Source organism: Agelaius phoeniceus, chromosome 8 (genome assembly GCF_051311805.1).
Source record: "Agelaius phoeniceus isolate bAgePho1 chromosome 8, bAgePho1.hap1, whole genome shotgun sequence".
NCBI classification, from domain to species: Eukaryota; Metazoa; Chordata; class Aves; order Passeriformes; family Icteridae; genus Agelaius; species Agelaius phoeniceus.
The window spans coordinates 37,095,986-37,114,601 of NC_135272.1; the positions used below are offsets into that span (position 1 = coordinate 37,095,986).

Here is an 18,616-nt window from a genome sequence, read left to right on the forward strand (position 1 = left end):
TTGTTGGGGATTACTGAGCAGGCAAGGGTTGACCTCAGACAGGTTCACATTTCAGGCTTTAATGGGAGCCTTCCAAGATGAACCCTGTACAGCTCCCTAAGAGGAGGTGGGAGCCAGGTGGGGATTGGCCTTGTCTCCCAAAAAAAAAGTGACAGGATAAAGAAAGCCATCTTAGGTCATCCCAGGGGAGCTTTAGGTTGGATATTGGGGAAAATTTTCTCATGGAAAAATGTGATTGGAAGAGGACAACTCCCACTCACCCCCACTCCCAGTGTCATTCAAATTCCTTACTTTTGGAGAGCCAAAGGTGCACTTCAGCTTCCTGATCTCTATGGCATGTGCTATTTCCTCCCAGTCATCGAACATGTCATCACGATAGGCCAGCGACACATCCAGGGTGATCTCTGCATTTTCCTCTGCAACAGCAAGGAGACAGGAGGCTCAGAACGTTCACAGAGAATTAAAAAACACAACACAAAGTTCCTTTAGGAAGATAATTAATGAATTGAAGCTGAGCTATGCTGGCCTAGCCGGGAAAAATTCAGAACTAGCCACACACAGCAGCATCGATGTTTTCTATGTGTCTTATTTAGCTTCAGTTGTTCTACAGAAGGGTTTGGAGCTCTCCCTTCCTCACCTACAGAGCATTTTGGAGCCCTCCCCTGCTCCTCCACACCTGCCCTGACTTGTTCCTGCCTCTGCAGATGGCCCAGCTCGCACGCCAGCAACACACACGGAGCTCATGGCCTGGCAATGTCACACATCCCTGTGGGAGCAGCAGCTCATCCCCTCCTGGACGTGTGCACAGTGACAGGCTGGGATACAGCTGCTGGAGAGGTGCTCCTGGCAGGACACTGCCAGAGCCCAGGACACTGCCAGGAGGGAGCGAGGCTGGGTCAGGCTCGTTCAGGCTGGAACAGGCTCACTGAGGAGCCATAACTGAGCCAGTTTGTGCACTGGAGCAGCAGCTGAGGCTGCCAAGGAGCATCCACACGTTTAAAAACTTGAGGCAAGTCTGTACCAGCTCCACCAGCTGGAAAATCCTCCTGTTTACCAGGCACAGATCCCAGGGAAGGCTCTGAACGAGGAACACGCTCCAAAATGAGCATGTGCATGTTACAGCCCAGCCTCCTTTTGAAGGGCACCAAACCCTTAACAGCCACAGCTGCTGGGAAAGCCCCAGAACCATCCACCTTGGAGAAGCACTGGGACATGGCTCCAGAACCATCCACCTTGGAGAAGCACTGGGACATGGCTCCAGAACCATCCGCCATGGAGAAGCACTGGGACATGGCCCAGAACCATCTGCCATGGAAAAGCACTGGGAGATGGCTCCAGAACCATCCACCTTGGAGAAGCACTGGGAGATGGCTCCAGAACCATCTGCCATGGAGAAGCACTGGGAGATGGCTCCCGAACCATCTGCCATGGAGAAGCACTGGGAGATGGCTCCCGAACCATCCACCTTGGAGAAGCACTGGGAGATGGCTCCAGAACCATCTGCCATGGAAAAGCACTGGGAGATGGCTCCAGAACCATCTGCCATGGAGAAGCACTGGGAGATGGCTCCAGAACCCATCTTTTCAGCTATATTTTTGTTGGGAATATGTGGTGGCTCACTCATCCCACCGGATGGGAAGGGGTGTGGATGGGATCTGTGGTCAGCAGTTCTATTTTTACGCCCTTCGGAGGTGGCTGGGTTGTGCATCTGATGTGGACACCTCAGGATTTTTCTGAGCATTTTCTGGTGCATGTGATCTGCACCATCCAGATCCACATGCAGTCCCTTTCCAGAGCTGCCAGGAGTTGGGTTTCCATGAAACACGAATTTGCCATCTCAGATCCGCTGTTTAGGAGACCAGCAAAACAGATAAATGGGAACATAAGGTTGAACTTGGCCAGGCTAAAAAGAACCATGAACTCCATTTCAGAAGCCATAAAACCAACTGGAATGCTTGGGATTTAATCCAAGAAAAACAGCTTTCAGTATTTCATCTTTGCAGTCCAAATGTTGCTGCTGCCATGGAGTATGAAAACCAGAAGGCAGAAGATGAACTGCTGTGTGCCTTTCCAGGCCAATGGATTAGAGGCTCCCTCTGGAATTCCATCAGTCTCTGCTGGGGTGGCACCTCCCCTTGGAAATGAGTTTTGTGCAAAGACCCTTCAGGGCTGTCAACATAAAATACAGATATATCCATATATCCATGTATTTCAGCACAGCAGACTGATGGCAGAGCTGTGTTAGTGGTTGGACTCCATCTTAGAGGTCTTTTCCAACCTAAATGAGTCCATGAGAATCCTACGCCAGCCTTCCATCAGCAACTCCCATTGTGCCTGAGGAACAAACGAGGACAGTGACAGAAAACCAAATCTTAAGGAGATTCGTGCCTTACTCCCATTAATCAGATGGTGAATAGACAATTTTCTGGGGAGGGGAGGGTGTCCTTTTCCTGCACAGCATTAAACTGAGAGGGAGCAGGATCAGATTTATCGGTGATAATTCCTTCCCTGTGAGGGTGGGCAGGCCCTGGCACAGGGTGGCTGTGGCTGCCTCTGGATCCCTGGCAGTGCCCAAGGCCAGGCTGGAGCAGCCTGGGACAGTGGAAGGTGTCCCTGCCATGGCAGGGGTGGCACAGGATGGTGTTTGAGGTCCTTCCAACCCAAATGAGGACAAGACACACTCCTAGAGGTTTCCCAGCCCTGAGCTCTGTGCTCCTCCCAGTGAGGGACTCCCTGCTCATGCTCCAAACACCACCAGTGTCATTTTTCCCACTGGCATTTTACTGCCCAGGAGCTTTTCCATGAATCACTTTATAGGACAATACTTGCCCAGGATATCTTCACTCACATTACAATGGCCTAAAAATAGTGGAGCAGTTTCAGGAGGGGGCTCTGTGCCAGCTGCACACTAACACAGCTGGCTGGGGAGAAGCCTATGGCAGGCAAGCAGAAATGCTGGAATTATTTCCATTACACTTCCATGCTTCAGCAGCTCCCTCAAATTACAAAACCTACCAAAAAGCCCAAGGCTGGATGAATTAGAAAAGGAGAGTGCAGCACTCTGCCCTCTTGCTGTACACAGTTGCTTTCCAGCTGCAAAGAAACTCCATCTCCTTCCTCTGGCCCCCTCCTTTCCCAGTTCTGGGAAGGGGTTTTAATAATTGAGTGCACAATGCATCAAGAAAGGAAAGGGACAGCACAGAAATAGCCTCTTCCTCAGAGGAACAGCCTGATTCTCTCCCAGCTTTCTGGGAAGGATAAACTCAGCTTCTAAACATCTGCATTCCAAAAAATCTCTGTTTCAAAACCACTGCAAGTCCAGAGGGAGTTCCCAAGGTGCAGGTGCTCAGGGCTGGTTGCTCCTCTGAAAGGTGAGATCCCATAGGGTATTCCAGGAGGCTCAGGCCCTGCCAGCTCTCTCAGGGCACCTTACCAGGGCTGCCCTTGTCCTCTGTCCCTGAAAAACCCTTTCTGGCTGGATGAGGACAGCTGACACAGGTTCTGGATGGGGAAAGCTGACACAGGTCTGACTCCAGCTCTCTGTGGATGAGGAGTCAGCCATGAGTCACCAACATTTCCCAACAGGCCCAGCTGCCCCTGCCCCAGGAGGGTTTTGGCACCCAGCACCCTGAAAAAACCAAATGCAGGTTTACTCTGTGCCTTGGCCTTGCTTAGGAATTGCAGGGGAAGAGGACAACCGAGGGCCTCGGAGGAAAAAAGCAGGAGACAGTTTGATGTGGCTCAGAAACCTCCCTGGGAAGGCCAAGGGGAGCTGACAGAGCCCAGGACTGTGCTCAGCACCTTCAGACCCTGCAGAGGAGCAGCAGAGCAGGATGTGCCCCAGGCAGCAGCTTCCTCAGGAGGATAAATCCTGTGCAGCTCCCAGCAGTGCTGCTTTCCTGGATGATCTGAGGCAGCTCCAAGACAGTTTTCAGGACAGTGAGCAGAGGCCTCAGCAGCTGTGGTGCCTTCCAGGAGTGGCCCTGGTTTGGCACCAGCCCCTGCTGGCATCAGCCACAGCAGAAGGAGGCCTGGAGGGCTCAGAGCCCCAGAGAGAAGAAACTTGAATTGTTGCTTTAAAGGAAGAACTGAGGTTATTTCACATCCTTATTGCTGTCCCTCTCCAGGAGCTGATCCCAATCACCTGATCAATGAGGCCCTTTCATTTAACAGCAGGGGCAGATACACAGGTGCAATTAATTCAGCTTAACAAGTCTGCTGTTTATTTCTTCAAGAGCTGTTACAACACAATCTAGCAAGCAAGAAATGTGTTACTTATTCCTGAGATTCTACACCGAATTTACATCTGCCTGCAGCTTGGTACAAAGTGTTGGACAATCCCCAAACCTCCTTTTTATTACCCAGGGGGTGGCCCTGGATGAGCTGTTCTGCTTTGAGATCTCAAAAAAAGCTTCCCACCTGTGCAGGACTCAGTCACTGAAGGGCTCAAAGCCCAAGCAAAGGCTCTGCTCTTGCAGCAGAAATGCTGCCAGAGGCTGGGTTAGCATTCCAGCAGCCTGCTCCAAGGGCCAGCTCCTGACTCCAGCACGGTGGTTCAGCTTGAAAGTCCTTGGAATAAAGAGCTGTTTCCCTAATGCAATCATCTGTCCAAGTGGAAGCAGGTGAGGCCTTAATAAAGGCACAAAGCTGCTCTCTCTGTATTTCAGAGATAATTACAGGGATAAGAACACAGATGAAAGCTTCCTACAATTTCATTTCTAACTTATCTCAATGATAATGTGTTAAATCATCCCTGCTCCATCTCTGCAAGTGCTGAAGGTGAGACAGGGCTTGGAGCAGCCTGGGATAGTGGAAGGTGTCCCTGCCAATGGCAGGGGGTGGGTCTGGAGCTCTGAGGTCCTTCCCAACCCAAACAAGCCCGGGATTTTAGGATAAATAGCTGGAGGAACAGTTCCACACTGAGCAGGAAGGGGTCAAGGACACAAAGATGGCTAAAAAAGCTCCTAACCCCCACTAACTCCCTGAACTGATTCCACTCCACGGATGCCTGAGTACGAAGCCAGCCCTACAGCCAGGCTGGAGCCAGGGCAGGGGCTCCACACAGCCCAGCCCAACCAGTCTGGAAAGCAAATTGTTTATTCACTGTGCCTTATAGTTAGAGAGGGATTTCCCCAAACACTTTAAACCATGCAAACACTTGGACAACTTCCCTTCCAGGGAGGGCCAGAGCAGCCCTGCCCTTGCTGCTCTCAACATAATTTTGCAGGTTTTACTGCAGGATTATTTCTGACTTTGGCAGGGGGAGTTGTGTGTTTTGCGTGTGTCAGGGAGGGTGTTATATATTTATTTAGTATTTATATAATAGCTTCAGATGGAGAGGAGGGGAATTAAAGTTAGATATTGGGAAGGAATTCCTGTCTGTGAGGGTGGGCAGGCCCTGGCTCAGGGTGCCCAGAGCGGCTGTGGCTGCCCCTGGATCCCTGGCAGTGCCCAAGGCTGGGTTGGAGCACCCTGGGACAGTGGAAGGTGTCCCTGCCATGGCAGGGGTGTCACAGGATGGACTTTGAGGTCCCTCCCAACCCAAACCATTCCAGGATCACCAATTCCCAGATTCAGGAAGTGCTCCAGCACCACCTCACTGTGTGGCACCAACACAACTCACGGCACCAGGTAAAAACCCCTCTAGGGGAGGCCCTCTGGGCAATGAGAGCCAGGCAGCAGCTCCTGTGCCAGGCACTTACTGAGGTCGTTGTCCATCTTGAAGGCGATGTCCAGCTGCATGATGAAGAGCATGAACTGGAACCAGGGGCTCATCTCCTTGCTGGGCAGCGGGATGTGCACGGCGAACACGATGTCGTTGGCCTCGATCTGCCGGCTCACGGCCTCGTCGAAGTCCTTCAGCTTCTTGCAGTGGTTGGGTCCCCAGGGCATCAGCCACTTGGCTTTGTGGTGGTTCTTCCTCACGTCAATGCACTTCACTGACATGTAGGGAACAGCTGTCGTGGGGCTGGGGGCTGGCAATGCAAGAGAACCACACTTGTAGCATCTGCAGACATCTGATACAGCGGCTTCCCCACCAAAACTCACAGCTCCCCGCTCGCCTCTTTGAAGGCAATTTAAAACAAATGCACCCAGTGCTGCTCCTTCACAGCTCTTTGATCTCACAGTCAAGTAATTAAGTTTATTACATCCACAGATGTATTACTGACTTTGTAGTGGGATCAAATTAGGATTAATTGAAGAGCTGGGATCTGCTGGTTCAGTCTCAGATACCTCAGTCACACAAAATCAGCCTGATTTACTGAACTCTTCTCCTTTCCCTGTGCTCACCCAAGCAAATCCACCCAGAAAGCGTGTGCCCAGAGAAACCTGGATGGATAAACTAATTCCAAACTTTGTGGTCCTGCAGGGCAGGAAGATTTACCACGGGGATTTGCACCATGCAAGGCCACACATCTCCTTGGGCAGGAAGATTTTCCCCCTAGGCAGCGAGTGGCATGGGAAGTGAGACTCTGCAGAAGGTGATTTTCATGTTGTCACCATCCTCATTCTGATCATCCAGGACTTCCCTTACAGATCACAGCCCTCCCCAAAACTCCAGCAGCGATAATACCACCATACAAACTCCAATATTCCAAGGAGGAAAACAACCCCAGAGTGAGCTTCACCTCCCAGCCAGGGCTCCTGGCTGCCCCCAGCCCTGCACTGCTACACCCAGATGATTCAGCCCCGGCTCCCTTGTAATTTGGGCACAGCAGGATCATCCCAGCAGCTCTGGAGCCATTTGGGATGGCAGCCAGGAGCCCTGTGGAGCACCTTGCCCAGTGTGCCACCTCGGCACAGGGCGACATCCACACGGCTTCCCACGGGCAGGGAGCGGTGACTCAACGCCAGGCAGGAGGAAGTTACTCCAAAGCCAAATGTTTATCAACTGCATTTTTTCCATTTTTTCACAGCACTGAGTTTCTTCCAGCTCCAAAGGCACAGGGATGCTGGGATAAGGGTGGGCTCCAGGGGACTGCTGTGAGCAGGTGGGTTAATGGTTGGACTCGTTGACCTTAGAGGGCTTTTCCCAATGAAAGGATTCAGGAAACTCCCAGATGGATCCCAGCTCCTGGGATGCGTTGTTGCACTGCTGCATCCCAAACCCTTGCTGCATGCAGGAATCGCACAACATCCAGATATTAAAACAACACCGAAACAGAACAAGTTTTTGATATCAGAATCAGGACATATCCTGAATTGGAAGGGATTCACAAGGATCATGGATCCAGCCCCTGGCCCTGCACAGACACCCCAACAACCCCACCCTGGGCATCCCTGGCAGCGCTGTCCAAGCCCTCCTGGAGCTGCTCTGGCAGCCTCAGGGCCGTGCCCATTCCCTGGGGATCTGGGCAGTGCCCAGCACCCTCTGGGGGAAAAACCTCTCACAATACCCACCCTAAATACTGCATCAAGAAACAGCAAAGTAGAATAAAACAAAGCCCTCAACAAACAAACGCAAATGAAGCTGCAAGTCCAGGGTTACAGAACTCTCATGACGTGCCCATAGTGCATAAAACACTGCAATAAATGTTGATTCCTCTGCTGTGCCTCGATGCAGAGCCCAGTAACCACAGCTAGAGCTGCAGCTGGAAGGGAATATCAGGAATACTGCTGTGAAGTAAGCCAGGCATTTCAGCCGAGCTCTCTGAGCTCTTTAACTCTGACACATTCTGGGTGATTTCGAAGGCATTTCTGAATTAAGAGACAGCGTTCCCTCTACAGAGAAGCCGAACGTTTCTTGCTTTGATGCAACTCATTATAGCCATAAATACATGTTTTCATCACTGCCTGATTATGATTTTAAACACTTGGCATGCTCCCTGCAGCCTCCCCTCTGCCAAAGTTACAGCTTTGAGGAGCATGAGACAATTACTATACATATTCCTCGTCGGGAATCGCGCACCAAACAAACGCCGGCACTTGGCTTCCATTACTGATCTGGCTCCTGGCCCATTCAATCCGAGTGAGCCTTGAACCAAGTGGAAAAAAAAATGCTTTGTGGAGCTGCAGCCAACTCAGCCAAGAGCATTACAAAGTGCTATGCAAAACAAAGCTCTCACCCAGGGATTTGGGTTGTGCTGTGGTGCCAAGGGCTGCCCCAGCCCCTCTGCCCCCAGCCCGGGGGGTGCAGCAGCCCCACAGATCCCAGGATCTCTGTCAGCCTGTAAATAATTGAGTAATTGAACAGCTCTGTGTGCACAGCACAGTGCATCAGCCTCGTGCTGCTCGCTGCCATGAGAGCCGCAGGAATGCAGGTACCACTTGGAGTAAGAGGGGAGCAGAGCTTCCAGAGGAGGCTTGGGCAGGAGCCAGGGGAGTGCAGCTCTCTGGGAGCCAACTCAGCCAGGAGCCCCCAGGAGGGAGTCCTGGCCCCAGGGGCTGGCAGCAGCCATGGGGCAGAGAGCCCTTGTGCCAGGGGGCTGGGCACCAGCAGTGCCAAGTGCCAAACGCCATGGGCAGGAGGTGCTGGAGCTGCCAGCACTGCCACAGGATCACAGAGTGAAAGAGACCTTAAAGTTTGTCTCATTCCAAAGCCCTGCCATGGTAGGGACACCTCCCACTGTCCCAGGGTGCTCCCAGCCCCAGGGTCCAGCCTGGCCTTGGGCACTGCCAGGGATCCAGGGCCTGCCCACCCTCCCAGGGAGCAATTCCTTCCCAATATCTATTTATCTATATTTCCCCTAGATTTCTGCCTCTGCATCTCCTCCAGCTGGGCCTGTAAAGGTGCCCAGCTCACTGCAGACATCCCAAATTACAGGGGCAGAGCAGATCCTGCTGCTCCCTGTGATGGTTTTAGCCAGCAAATACTTGGAAAGTTGGACACCTTCACCAGTGTGGCCACCACTGCCCAGGGAGGGCTTCCCATGGACTGCCAGGGCCACCTCAGCTGTGTCTCACTGAGTGAAACAATCCTGCACAGAATTTCATCCTTTCCATCCAGCCAGGGCAGGGCAGGGTGCTCAGGGCCTGATCCCACCAGGACAGCAAAAACAAGGTCCAAGGGGCTTCCCTCCAGAGCTAGTCCTCAAAGAAAGAAAACCACACTGCTTCTCTGGTTTTAGACTTAAAGCTTTAGGGAAAAAATTTACTGAGACAAGTGAGCTCAATTTTTTAGCATTTTTGGGGGGATATGTTACGTACACCTAGGTTTGGGTAAGAACCATCATCACTCAGTATTTCAATAAATTCAGCAGATCTTCAAAAAGCTCCTGTGATGGAGCCTCAAACACCTCCTTCCTCCTGCGCTCAGGTTCCAGGATCCCACTCCCTCTCAGCTCCCCAGCAGCCCTCACCTTGGGAATCACATCCTGCACCTTCTCATCCCAGCACCTCCAGCACTCCCATTAAGCACCGACCCTTGCTCCAGCACCATAAACAAGCCCTTTGGAAACTCTCAATTGCATTGTGTCCACACTGATTAAAGGCTGAATCCCCCTGACCTCGGGGGGATTTAACTTCTCCCGGCACCGGGAGCATTCTGCTTTTCTACTCAATTACCCCCTCTGGAGCCAGCCAGCACTTCCCAGCGAGCACACACAAAGGGCTTCTGCTTCATTACCCTAAGCGACTGCAGGGTAGGAATAAACAAGCTAATTTATCATGGACAGACCCAGCTTTTCCAACTGGAACAGCCACAACCTGGATAACACCATGCATGCACTCAGGATTATGAATATGTATTCATTGCAGCCGGATTTTTTCTGCCTCCCTCTTCCCTGACCTCGATAGCACCAGTTTAATAAATTTGAGTGACACAGACACTTGTAATTACTACTTCTTTGATAGTTCTTATTTAAAAGCTTTTTGGAACATTGCAGCAGCTTTTATATGCAGAATAATTGTATATTTAAATAACCCTACTGCCTACTGGAAGCCCACTCCCCTTGGGAAAGGTTTTTCTTTCTTATATTGGAGTTCAGGCTTTATCCAGACCAAAATCCTTTAAAGCCCTGGGGCACCAATTCCGTCCTGATTTACAGTGGGAGTTTCCAGATATCCTGTTGCAGCTGAACACCCATATTTCTGTTATTTCAGAGGCATTTTATCAGTACTACAGGTTTCCCTGTCTTTCTTTTTTTTTTTTTTCCAGATAGAAAAATGAACCTGTCTAAGTTTGCTGAATCAGAACAGAAACTTTGTGGCTGCCCCTGGAACAGGGACAGGCTTGGAACAGCTTGAGACGGTGGAAGTGTCCCTGCCATGGCAGGGGTGGGATAAAAATGGGATTTAAGGTCCATCCAACCCAAACCATCCTGGGATTCTGTGACTCTATAATCCAGTCACATATTGCTGGGTACTCTCATGTCCCAGGTGTTGTGTTTTCCCTCAAGGTTTGTTCTTCAGTGCTACTTTTGCAGCTTTGCTACCAGCAAAGCCTCTTCAGAGCAGCACAAACTGAAGGTTTTTCCCAATAAATCAGTTCCCAAGGAGCTGCAGGAGCATCCATGCCCACAGCCCTTAGAACTGAGGGAGCAGGGGATTCCCAGCTCCCTGATAAGCAGCCAAAGGGCTCCTGGGGAACAGAGATAAGGAATTATTCCCTCAGCCCCAGGCAAGTCACAAAGCAGGGAAATCTGGAGAACTGAATGAATGATCTCCATGATTCACATCCATATTCAACAGCAGCAAAGAATACAAATGAGGTGAGCATGAGTAGAGCTCCCTAAATGCAGAAATGGATATTCAAACATATTTAAAAGAAGAAAGAGGGAAAAAAAAGAGGTAAGACTGATTTTCTAATTGCCACAGAGAGCCTGATCTTCATCCAAGTCAGTTTTCCAGTGGGATGAGATGCATTTCCTGCAACCCCCAGCCAAGGTATGAAATCCTGCACACAGATCCCAGGGAGCAGGAAGAGCTGTTGGTATCCAGCAGCTTTTCTCCTGAGCTGACACTCCCCAAGATAAGATACCTTGGAAACTGCCCGTGCTCAGATATGTGAGGAATTTCATCTCCATGTGAATGGGCCGGGCCAGGCCCTTCCCCACTGGACACCTTGAGCCTTCAAAGGCTTTCCCAGGCTATCAGGGACTTCAAAGGCCACAAGTGTTATTTACCAAGGAAAAGGCTTCCTGTGTGGAGGTTTTCCCTCTCAAAGGGCAGGGAGGCAGCAGGAGCACTGCTTGGGAAGTGCTCGGGTCACATTTAAATCAACAGAGGGGGAGCAGCAGGAGGACTGACCTGAGCTCTCCCAGGTTTGGGTTTGGAAGCGATGCAGCTGTGAAAAGAGAAAACCCCAGCACCTCCGAGGATTCCCAGCTCCTCAGGCCCCAGCACTGCCATTCCTGCCTGGGAACTCTCCATTTCTGGCACTTTTGCCCATTCAGCTACAGTTACAGCTCCTCAAAAGAAGAATTGAGCAGGCCTAACTAAACAGCCATGACCTTTCGTGTCTGCTTTCTCCTGGGCTCCCAGCGCCTCTGCCAAGGCTGCAGCACTGCAGGAATGTGTCTATACACAGGATCCATTGGCATTCATGGCCACGGAGCACCGACCAGCTCCTGGAGAGGCCCTGCATGAAAGGAAGTCAGGCACACAAAAATGTTCTTTATCCCCAGCCTGAAACACTCTTTCCTATCCATACCTTGGAAATCCGAGTGCTTTCCTTGTCAAAGGATCAGCTCAGCCCGAGGAAGGTAATGAAATCCCAGGAAAGAAAATGAAATCCTGGAAACAGGGGGCTCAGCAGCCAAATCAGACATTTAGATAATGAGCTGGGATTGTGGAGAGCTGCTCAGCCATGGCCACACATGACTCATTATCTCTCCGGGCCAGACACACAAGGAAGTTTGAGTTCCTCCAGTCACAACAATTCTGTTTTTTCCAGCCTAAGCCAGGGAAGGGAGCAGTGAACCTGCACCTCCTTAATCCATCATCCCCTCAGCCCAGAGGACTCATGTGCTAAATAAATCCCTCCACTTTTCCAATCAGTTAAATTTGTACAGTGTACGGGTGGGCACTGGGCTTGCAGCAGTTCCCTGGGTGTGAGCCTGCTCTGGCTTTGCCTGGACCACAGAGAGTTCTGCATCCCCTGTGCTTGTCTGAACCAAGGATCCGTGATTTGGGATATGGCATCCTTGGAATCATGGAAGTTCGAGTTGGAAGGGACCTTTAAAGCAACTCATATAAAATAAGCCATTGAAAATTCCCTTTCAAAAAGTTTTCAAAGCTGCACAGAGATCTGGGTTGTTTGGGTTTTTTTCCTTTATGTACATAGAAAATAACTTTATATATATAAATTCTGAGATGAAAAGGCAACTAGAAAGGGACACCAACAGCTTCCCACTGTTGGGAAAGAAAAAGATAATTTGTAATCAAATGTTTTGCTTTCCAAACAACCAAGAGGCATCAAACCCACATAAATCCAGTCAGATTCTGCACACACAGCTTCCACCCTGGCAGCTGCCAGGGGGACACTGGTGTGTCCCAGCTCAGCTGTGGCCTGGAGCAGCTGTGGTGACCTTCACTGGAACATCCCAGCCAAAATTCCCAGCAGCAGCACAGCCAGGTGGAAGCTGCAGCTGGTCCAACTGTGGAATCATGGAAATGTTTCGGTTGGAAAAGCCCTTTTAGGCCAGGAATTGAACTGTTCCCAGCACTGCCAAGGCCACCACTGCCCGTGTCCCCAAGTGCCACATCCACAGGGAAGTTAAATCCCTCCAGGGATGGGGACTCAGCCCTGCCCTGGGCAGCTGTGGCAGGGCTGGAGAACCCTTTCCAGGAGGAATTCTCCCAAAATCCACCCTGAGCTCCCCTGGCCCAGCCTGAGGCCGTTCCCTCTGCTCCTGTCCCTGTTCCCTGGAGCAGAGCCCGGCCCCCCTGGCTGTGCCCTCCTGGCAGGAGCTGTGCAGAGCCACAAGGGCCCCCTGAGCCTCCTTTGCTCCAGGCTCAGCCCCTGCCCAGCTCCCCCAGCCTCTCCTGAGACCCTCAGAGTCTCTCTTGTGCAGAGGGACCCAACTCTGCCCCAGCACTGGAGGTGCAAGGTTTGTCCTCATGCCCTGTCCAGGGCTGTCACAAGCCTGGTGGCATCCCAGGACAGCCCCACTGGAGCCAGGGAAGGCAGAGCAGGCAGGGGCTCCTGGGAATGCTGGCGTGCCTGTAAATTATCATCAGCCCCATTCCTCACAAACGATAACAGAAACCATCCCTGGTGATCCCATCCTCCTGTAATCCACACGTGCCATCATTTACAGCAGGAGAGATAGTGGAGACAAGGCTGCATTAGGATTAATTTTGTGGATCATGTTCTATCTCCCACTGCTGCATCCCAACTGAACACATCACACACAGCCCAGAAGTGTGACCTTTAAACAAGATGTTTTCCATGAAAGGAGCAGACACCAGGAATCCTGTGGGGTTTCAAGTAGTGACAGCCCCACTTTCTGGAGCCAACAGTTCATTAAAAGCACAGCAAAGAAACAGCCCAATAAAATTCTCTTTTGGGGTGTTTGCTCCCTTTTGAGCTTGGCAAAGCTCCCTCCACGCATGGGGACTCCACCATTGCCCTGCAGAGCCTGCAGCAGGGCTGGACAACCTTTTCCATGAAGAAATTTTGCCAAATATCCAACCTAAAGCTCCCGTGGCACAGCCTGAGGCCATTTCCCCTCATCCTGCCCCTTGTTCCCTGGGAGCAGAACCTGACCCCACCTGGCTGCATGCTCCTGTCAGGGAGCTGTTGGCACAGGAGCTTCCTCCTGCCACAGGAATTTCTCCCTCCGCGTGCATCTCGTGCTTTGCCAACGGGCAGCTCTGAGCAAATCCCACCTGAGAGCTGATAAGGTTCCTGCTGCTAAATAAAAGAGCTGTTGGAAATGTGGAAGCTGCATTAAAACCCTGGCATCACACACTGACTGCCCAAAACCGAGCTGGGATCCAGCAGTGGCAGAAACCCCCTGATGTGAGGAAAACCAGCTTTGTGGTGGCTGTATCAGGTACCAACGTGCTGCATTTGGGTATTTTGGACTGGCACGAGGGATCTGTTAAAATAGAGCACTTAGTCATTGTTTTGAAACATGACCTAAGTGCCTGCGAGGGGAAAGGCTGGCTGGGCTGAGCAGCCCTGTCCCACTCGTGTACGTATTTTGGGTTGTCTAGACCTGGGCACACCAAAATAACCGGATTTTGGTGTCTGTTGGGTGCGCTGCATCAAACCAGAGCGGGGCCACCGTGGCAGCGCCACCTCTGCTCCCAGCCCACCTGGTGGCACCCCCGTGGGGTGGCACTGGCAGCTCTCCTGGCCCGGCTCCGATCCCTTCGGAACGCTGCCACCGACCCGCTGCTCAGCACGAGGAGTCTCCTTGTGGGGAACCCCACACGCTGGGAAGCACTAAAGGGGTCAGGCCTGACCCCTGGATCAGAGTTTGCAGGGATGCAGGGAGCCCAGAACAGGGCAGGTTCCTGGGAAGAGCTGCTCAGCCTCCCAGGCCGTGGGTCACCCTGCCAAACACTGGGGACCACACCTAGGTTACACATGGAACTTGGTGTTTCACAAGCACCAGATATCCCTGGATTTGCAGCTCCCAGGAGGGCTGGCTGGGAGCTGCTGGCTCAGGGATGAGCCTCTGAACTCCTTCAATGCACCAGAAGGAGTAAGTGCTGCAGAGGAAAGAACAGTTTGGATGATTGATCAGAGCAGTCTGATCCGAGGGAATCCAGGAATTAAAGAACTTTGGGGGCAGCACCCCCTAGGACCTGCCCACAGAGAGAAGATGCATTTATTCCAGCAGGATGCAGTGACTGAGCCTGTGCAGGAATTCCAGCAGGATGCAGTGACTGAGCTCGTGCAGGGCACTGAACTCAGCCCCCAGTCCCTGTCCCTGCTGGCCCCAGCCCATCTGACCTGTCCATGCAGCTTCCCACCCCACCTGGGAGACCCATCCAGGATGGGAGGGTGCAAGGTGGATGCCCAGCAGCAGCATCAGCCAATAAAGCAGGGAATAAACCAGCTGGAAAACTGAACTAACATAATTTAAATTCTTTAATCTCTGAATCCCTTCAAAACTGAGCAGAAACACTTGTCTCTTTTCCCTGTAAAGCCAGCCATAAACATCTGTTTGTCACATCTGTCCCTGGATGCCAGCACAAACAAAGCTTTCTGAGCCACACCAGCCTCTGGAAAAACCAACTATTTCAATTTAGCAGCAAGAAACTGCTAGAAAAACCCTTTTAAGATGAAGTCTGGCTTCTCTGCACAGCACAGGCCAAGACATTTTATCTCAGGAATCAGCAGTGGGTTCAGTAGCCTGCTCTTGAACCAGCTCTTAAAGAGTAAAAAAAAAAAAGGAAGCAAAAAAGCTAATCCTGATAAACTCCATGTGGTTTCAGGCCTGCAAGAGCAGGAAAAATGAGTTTTAGTCAGTAAGTGCCAGTGACTCCCTTGTGTCGGAGGTGAGGAAGAGAATGAGGGAAACTGAAGTTTTCCAAAATTACGTTTAGTGGAGTTTTATGGTTATTAGAGGCTGATAATTCAAGGCCAGGAAGGCAAAGCACTGATGGGCACCAGGAGCACAGGGTCTGCTTCCTGAGGAATGGCCGGAGCTGTACCCTCGATCCCTCTCAAACAGAGAACAGCCCGACTCCATTCTCCCAGCGAAGTGCAACAAAGTTTCGGAGTGAATTTGACCCCGATTCTTCCAAAAACCCGCAGAGCTCCGCAGGGATCCTGCCCGGGAGGAAGGGCTGGGCCCGGGGGATGCCCCGCAGGGCCGGACAGCCCTTCCCGGACACAAAGGCAACATTCCCACCCTGAAAATGGCCAAAGCAGCCATATCCATGCGCCCATCATTCCAAGGAGCCGGCGCAGAACTCAGCTGCTTTCTAGTAAAAAAAAAAAAAAAAAAAAAAATTTAAAAAACTCCCAGGACTGCCCCAAACTCGCTCTCCTCCATCTTCCTGCTTCCATCCCCCAGGGAAAACTCTCCTTGCCGCAGGGCTGTGTCCCAGTTCCCATCTCCCTGCCTTTGGGAATGCTCAGGGATAAACAAACACAATCTGGGCTTCAGAGTGCCCGGTGCGGAGCTGGGGACCCCAGAGCCGAGGGGAGCCGGGGATGAAACCCCTCCCTGGGCGGCCACGAGGGTTTTCCACGGGCAGGAGCAAACCCAGGCCGAGCCCACGCGGGTTTGAGCTTCTCCTGGGAAGGGATCGGTACGGGGGCAGCTCCTGCAGCAGGAGCGGGAGGCGGAACGGGGGGGGGGGGCTCCTCTTGGAGGAGGATCGGGAGGTGGGAGGGAGGGAGGGAGGGGACCCGTCCTGACAGAGGTCGGGAGATGGGAGGGAGGGGAGGGGACCCCTCCTGGAACGGGATCGGGAGGGACTGGGGGGATCCCCCGCAGAAACGAGCCCGGACAAAGCGCGAGTCCCAAAAAACCCCAGAGCCGGGACCCCCCACTCCCACCAGTCGTTCCCCCTTTTTCTTTCTTTCCTTCCTTTTTTTTTTTTTCCTCCCTAGATTTTTTATTAATATTTTTTTGTTCTCATTCTGGCCAGGGGAAAGGTTTCCTCTCGCGGCCGATTCGGAGGCCGAGGCACGGGGAGGTGCAGCGCCAAGAAGGGAGGAAAAATCCTTTTAAAAAAATAAATTATTATTATTTTCTAAGCCAACTTTGAAACGCGAGGCTCCCTGCGCGTTCCGTCGCCATACTGAAGCTTTCCCACTTCCCTCTTTCTTTAAGTCCAGGCTGAAACCAGGCCAAAAAAAAAAAAAAAAAAAAGGAGAGAAACCAACAAACCAACACAGAAACTTTTCCTTGGCCGGCTCCCCCCGCAGCAGCCGCGGGACGGGCACAAAGGGCCCGGAGCCGGGATCGCTCGGCTACAAAAGCGGATAATGAGATCATGGGAGCGAGTCAGCGATACTGTAACCAGCACTAAACAAGCGGGCAGCGGCGGGAGGAGGAGGAGGAAGGCAGCGGCCCCCGGCACTCACCGATGAGCCCTCCCACCAGGAAGGCGATGACTTGGAGCACGAGCAGGATGCCCCCGACGATGCAGAGCTTGCGGGTGCTCATGTTCTCGATGATGGCCCCGGCCATGCTGGCGGGGCGCTGCGGGCCGGGGCTGTGCGGGCCGGGGCTGTGCGGACGGAGCGGGGGCCGCGGGCGGGCAGCGGGCGGGCCCCGCTCGCCGCCCCAGCCGTGATTGTGCCGCTCCCGCCGCCCGCGGCCGCTTTAACCGGGCGGCCACACGTGACCGCCGCCCCTCCCTCCCCGCGCCCCGCCCGGGCCGCCACAGCGCCGGCAGCGGGGATGGGAGCGCCCTGGGATCGGCACCGGGAACCGGCACCGGGAACCGGCACCGGGAACCGGCACCGCCGTGCGCTCACCGCAGCCCGGCCCGGCCCGGCCATGGCAGGGACACCTCCCTCCGTCCCAGGCTGCTCCAACCCAGCCTTGGGCACTGCCAGCGATCCAGGGGCAGCCGCAGCTGCTCTGGGCACCCTGTGCCAGGGCCTGCCCACCCTCACAGCCAGAATCCCTTCCCAATATCCACCTAAATCTACTCACTTTCAGCTTCCAGCCATTGCCTGTGTCCTGTCCCTCCATCCCCTGTCCCCAGTCCCTCCCCAGCTCTCCTGGAGCCCCTTCAGGCCCTGCCAGGGGCTCTGAGCTCTCCCTGGAACCTTCTCTTCTCCAGCCTGAACTCACCATCATGCTCTCCCCACTGCTCTCCCATCCCCATGGCTCTGAGCAATGCTTTGTCCTTCCCCCAGCCCTACTTTGATTCACCCCAGTTGCTCACACTGAGCAGTTTTCCCAGGTCTGCTCCCCTCCATCTCTCCCCATTTCCCACAGGAGGATGCTGTGTACCCATCCCACCCTCTGGAAGCTGCTGGCTCATCATGCCCTGCCATCACCTTTAGCAGCAGGACAAGGAGAAATGGATTTAAACTGAAGGGGGAGAGATTTAGATCAGATATTAGGCAGACTTTTACATCGAGACTTTTACACAGGGTGCCCAGAGCAGCTGTGGCTGCCCCTGGATCCCTGGCAGTGCCCAAGGCCAGGCTGGAGGGGGATTGGAGCAGCCTGGGATGGTGGAAGGTGTCCCCCCATGGCAGGGCATGGCACTGGATGGAATTTGAGATCCCTCCCAGCCCAAACCAGTCCGGGATTGTATCTCTGGTTTTTGTTTACTGGCTACCATGAGGATCTCTGTTCTGCTCCCTGTTGCATGTGGAGTGATGGATGAAGAACATCATCCTGTATGACTGAAACTAGGCAGGGAGTTGCCAAAAACACTTGAGAACAAATAAACCATGAAAGGAGACAACTCATAACAAAAATACAGACAGGAGCAAAATGAAAGACAGGTCAAAGATGTAGAAGCACAAACCAACAATGAACTAAAGCAAAAAGTGTCAGGAAAAAAGTTGGGAAGGACTCCAACACTCCTTGACCATTCAGTAGAGGAGCTATATGGTTGTCCATACTTGGAGTACTGTTGGTAGCTATTTAGGAATAATATAACTTGGGATAATATAGGTTGGGATATGGGCACCAGGAACAACTTTAGCTATTTTGTCACTGCAGGACAGTTTAATCTTTAAGAATATTGTGAGTTTTACCTTTCTGTAGTTTAGTCTTAGCTTTACTTTCACATTCCAGTTCTG

General features: G+C 52.5%; 1 protein-coding gene across 1 annotated transcript in view; it reads right to left on the reverse strand.

Annotated features, from left to right (window-relative positions):
• Nucleotides 1–17,198, reverse strand: part of WLS (Wnt ligand secretion mediator) — a 29,786-nt gene extending 12,588 nt beyond the window's left edge. The window contains exons 1-3 of the mRNA XM_054638266.2: nucleotides 16,934–17,198; nucleotides 5,703–5,975; nucleotides 292–416 (exon numbers count right to left, since the gene is read on the reverse strand). Of these exons, the coding sequence (XP_054494241.1) occupies nucleotides 292–416; nucleotides 5,703–5,975; nucleotides 16,934–17,039 (504 nt within the window). The 5' untranslated portion in view covers nucleotides 17,040–17,198. The remainder of the gene's footprint in view (nucleotides 1–291; nucleotides 417–5,702; nucleotides 5,976–16,933) is intronic.
• Nucleotides 17,199–18,616: the final 1,418 nt, after the last annotated feature.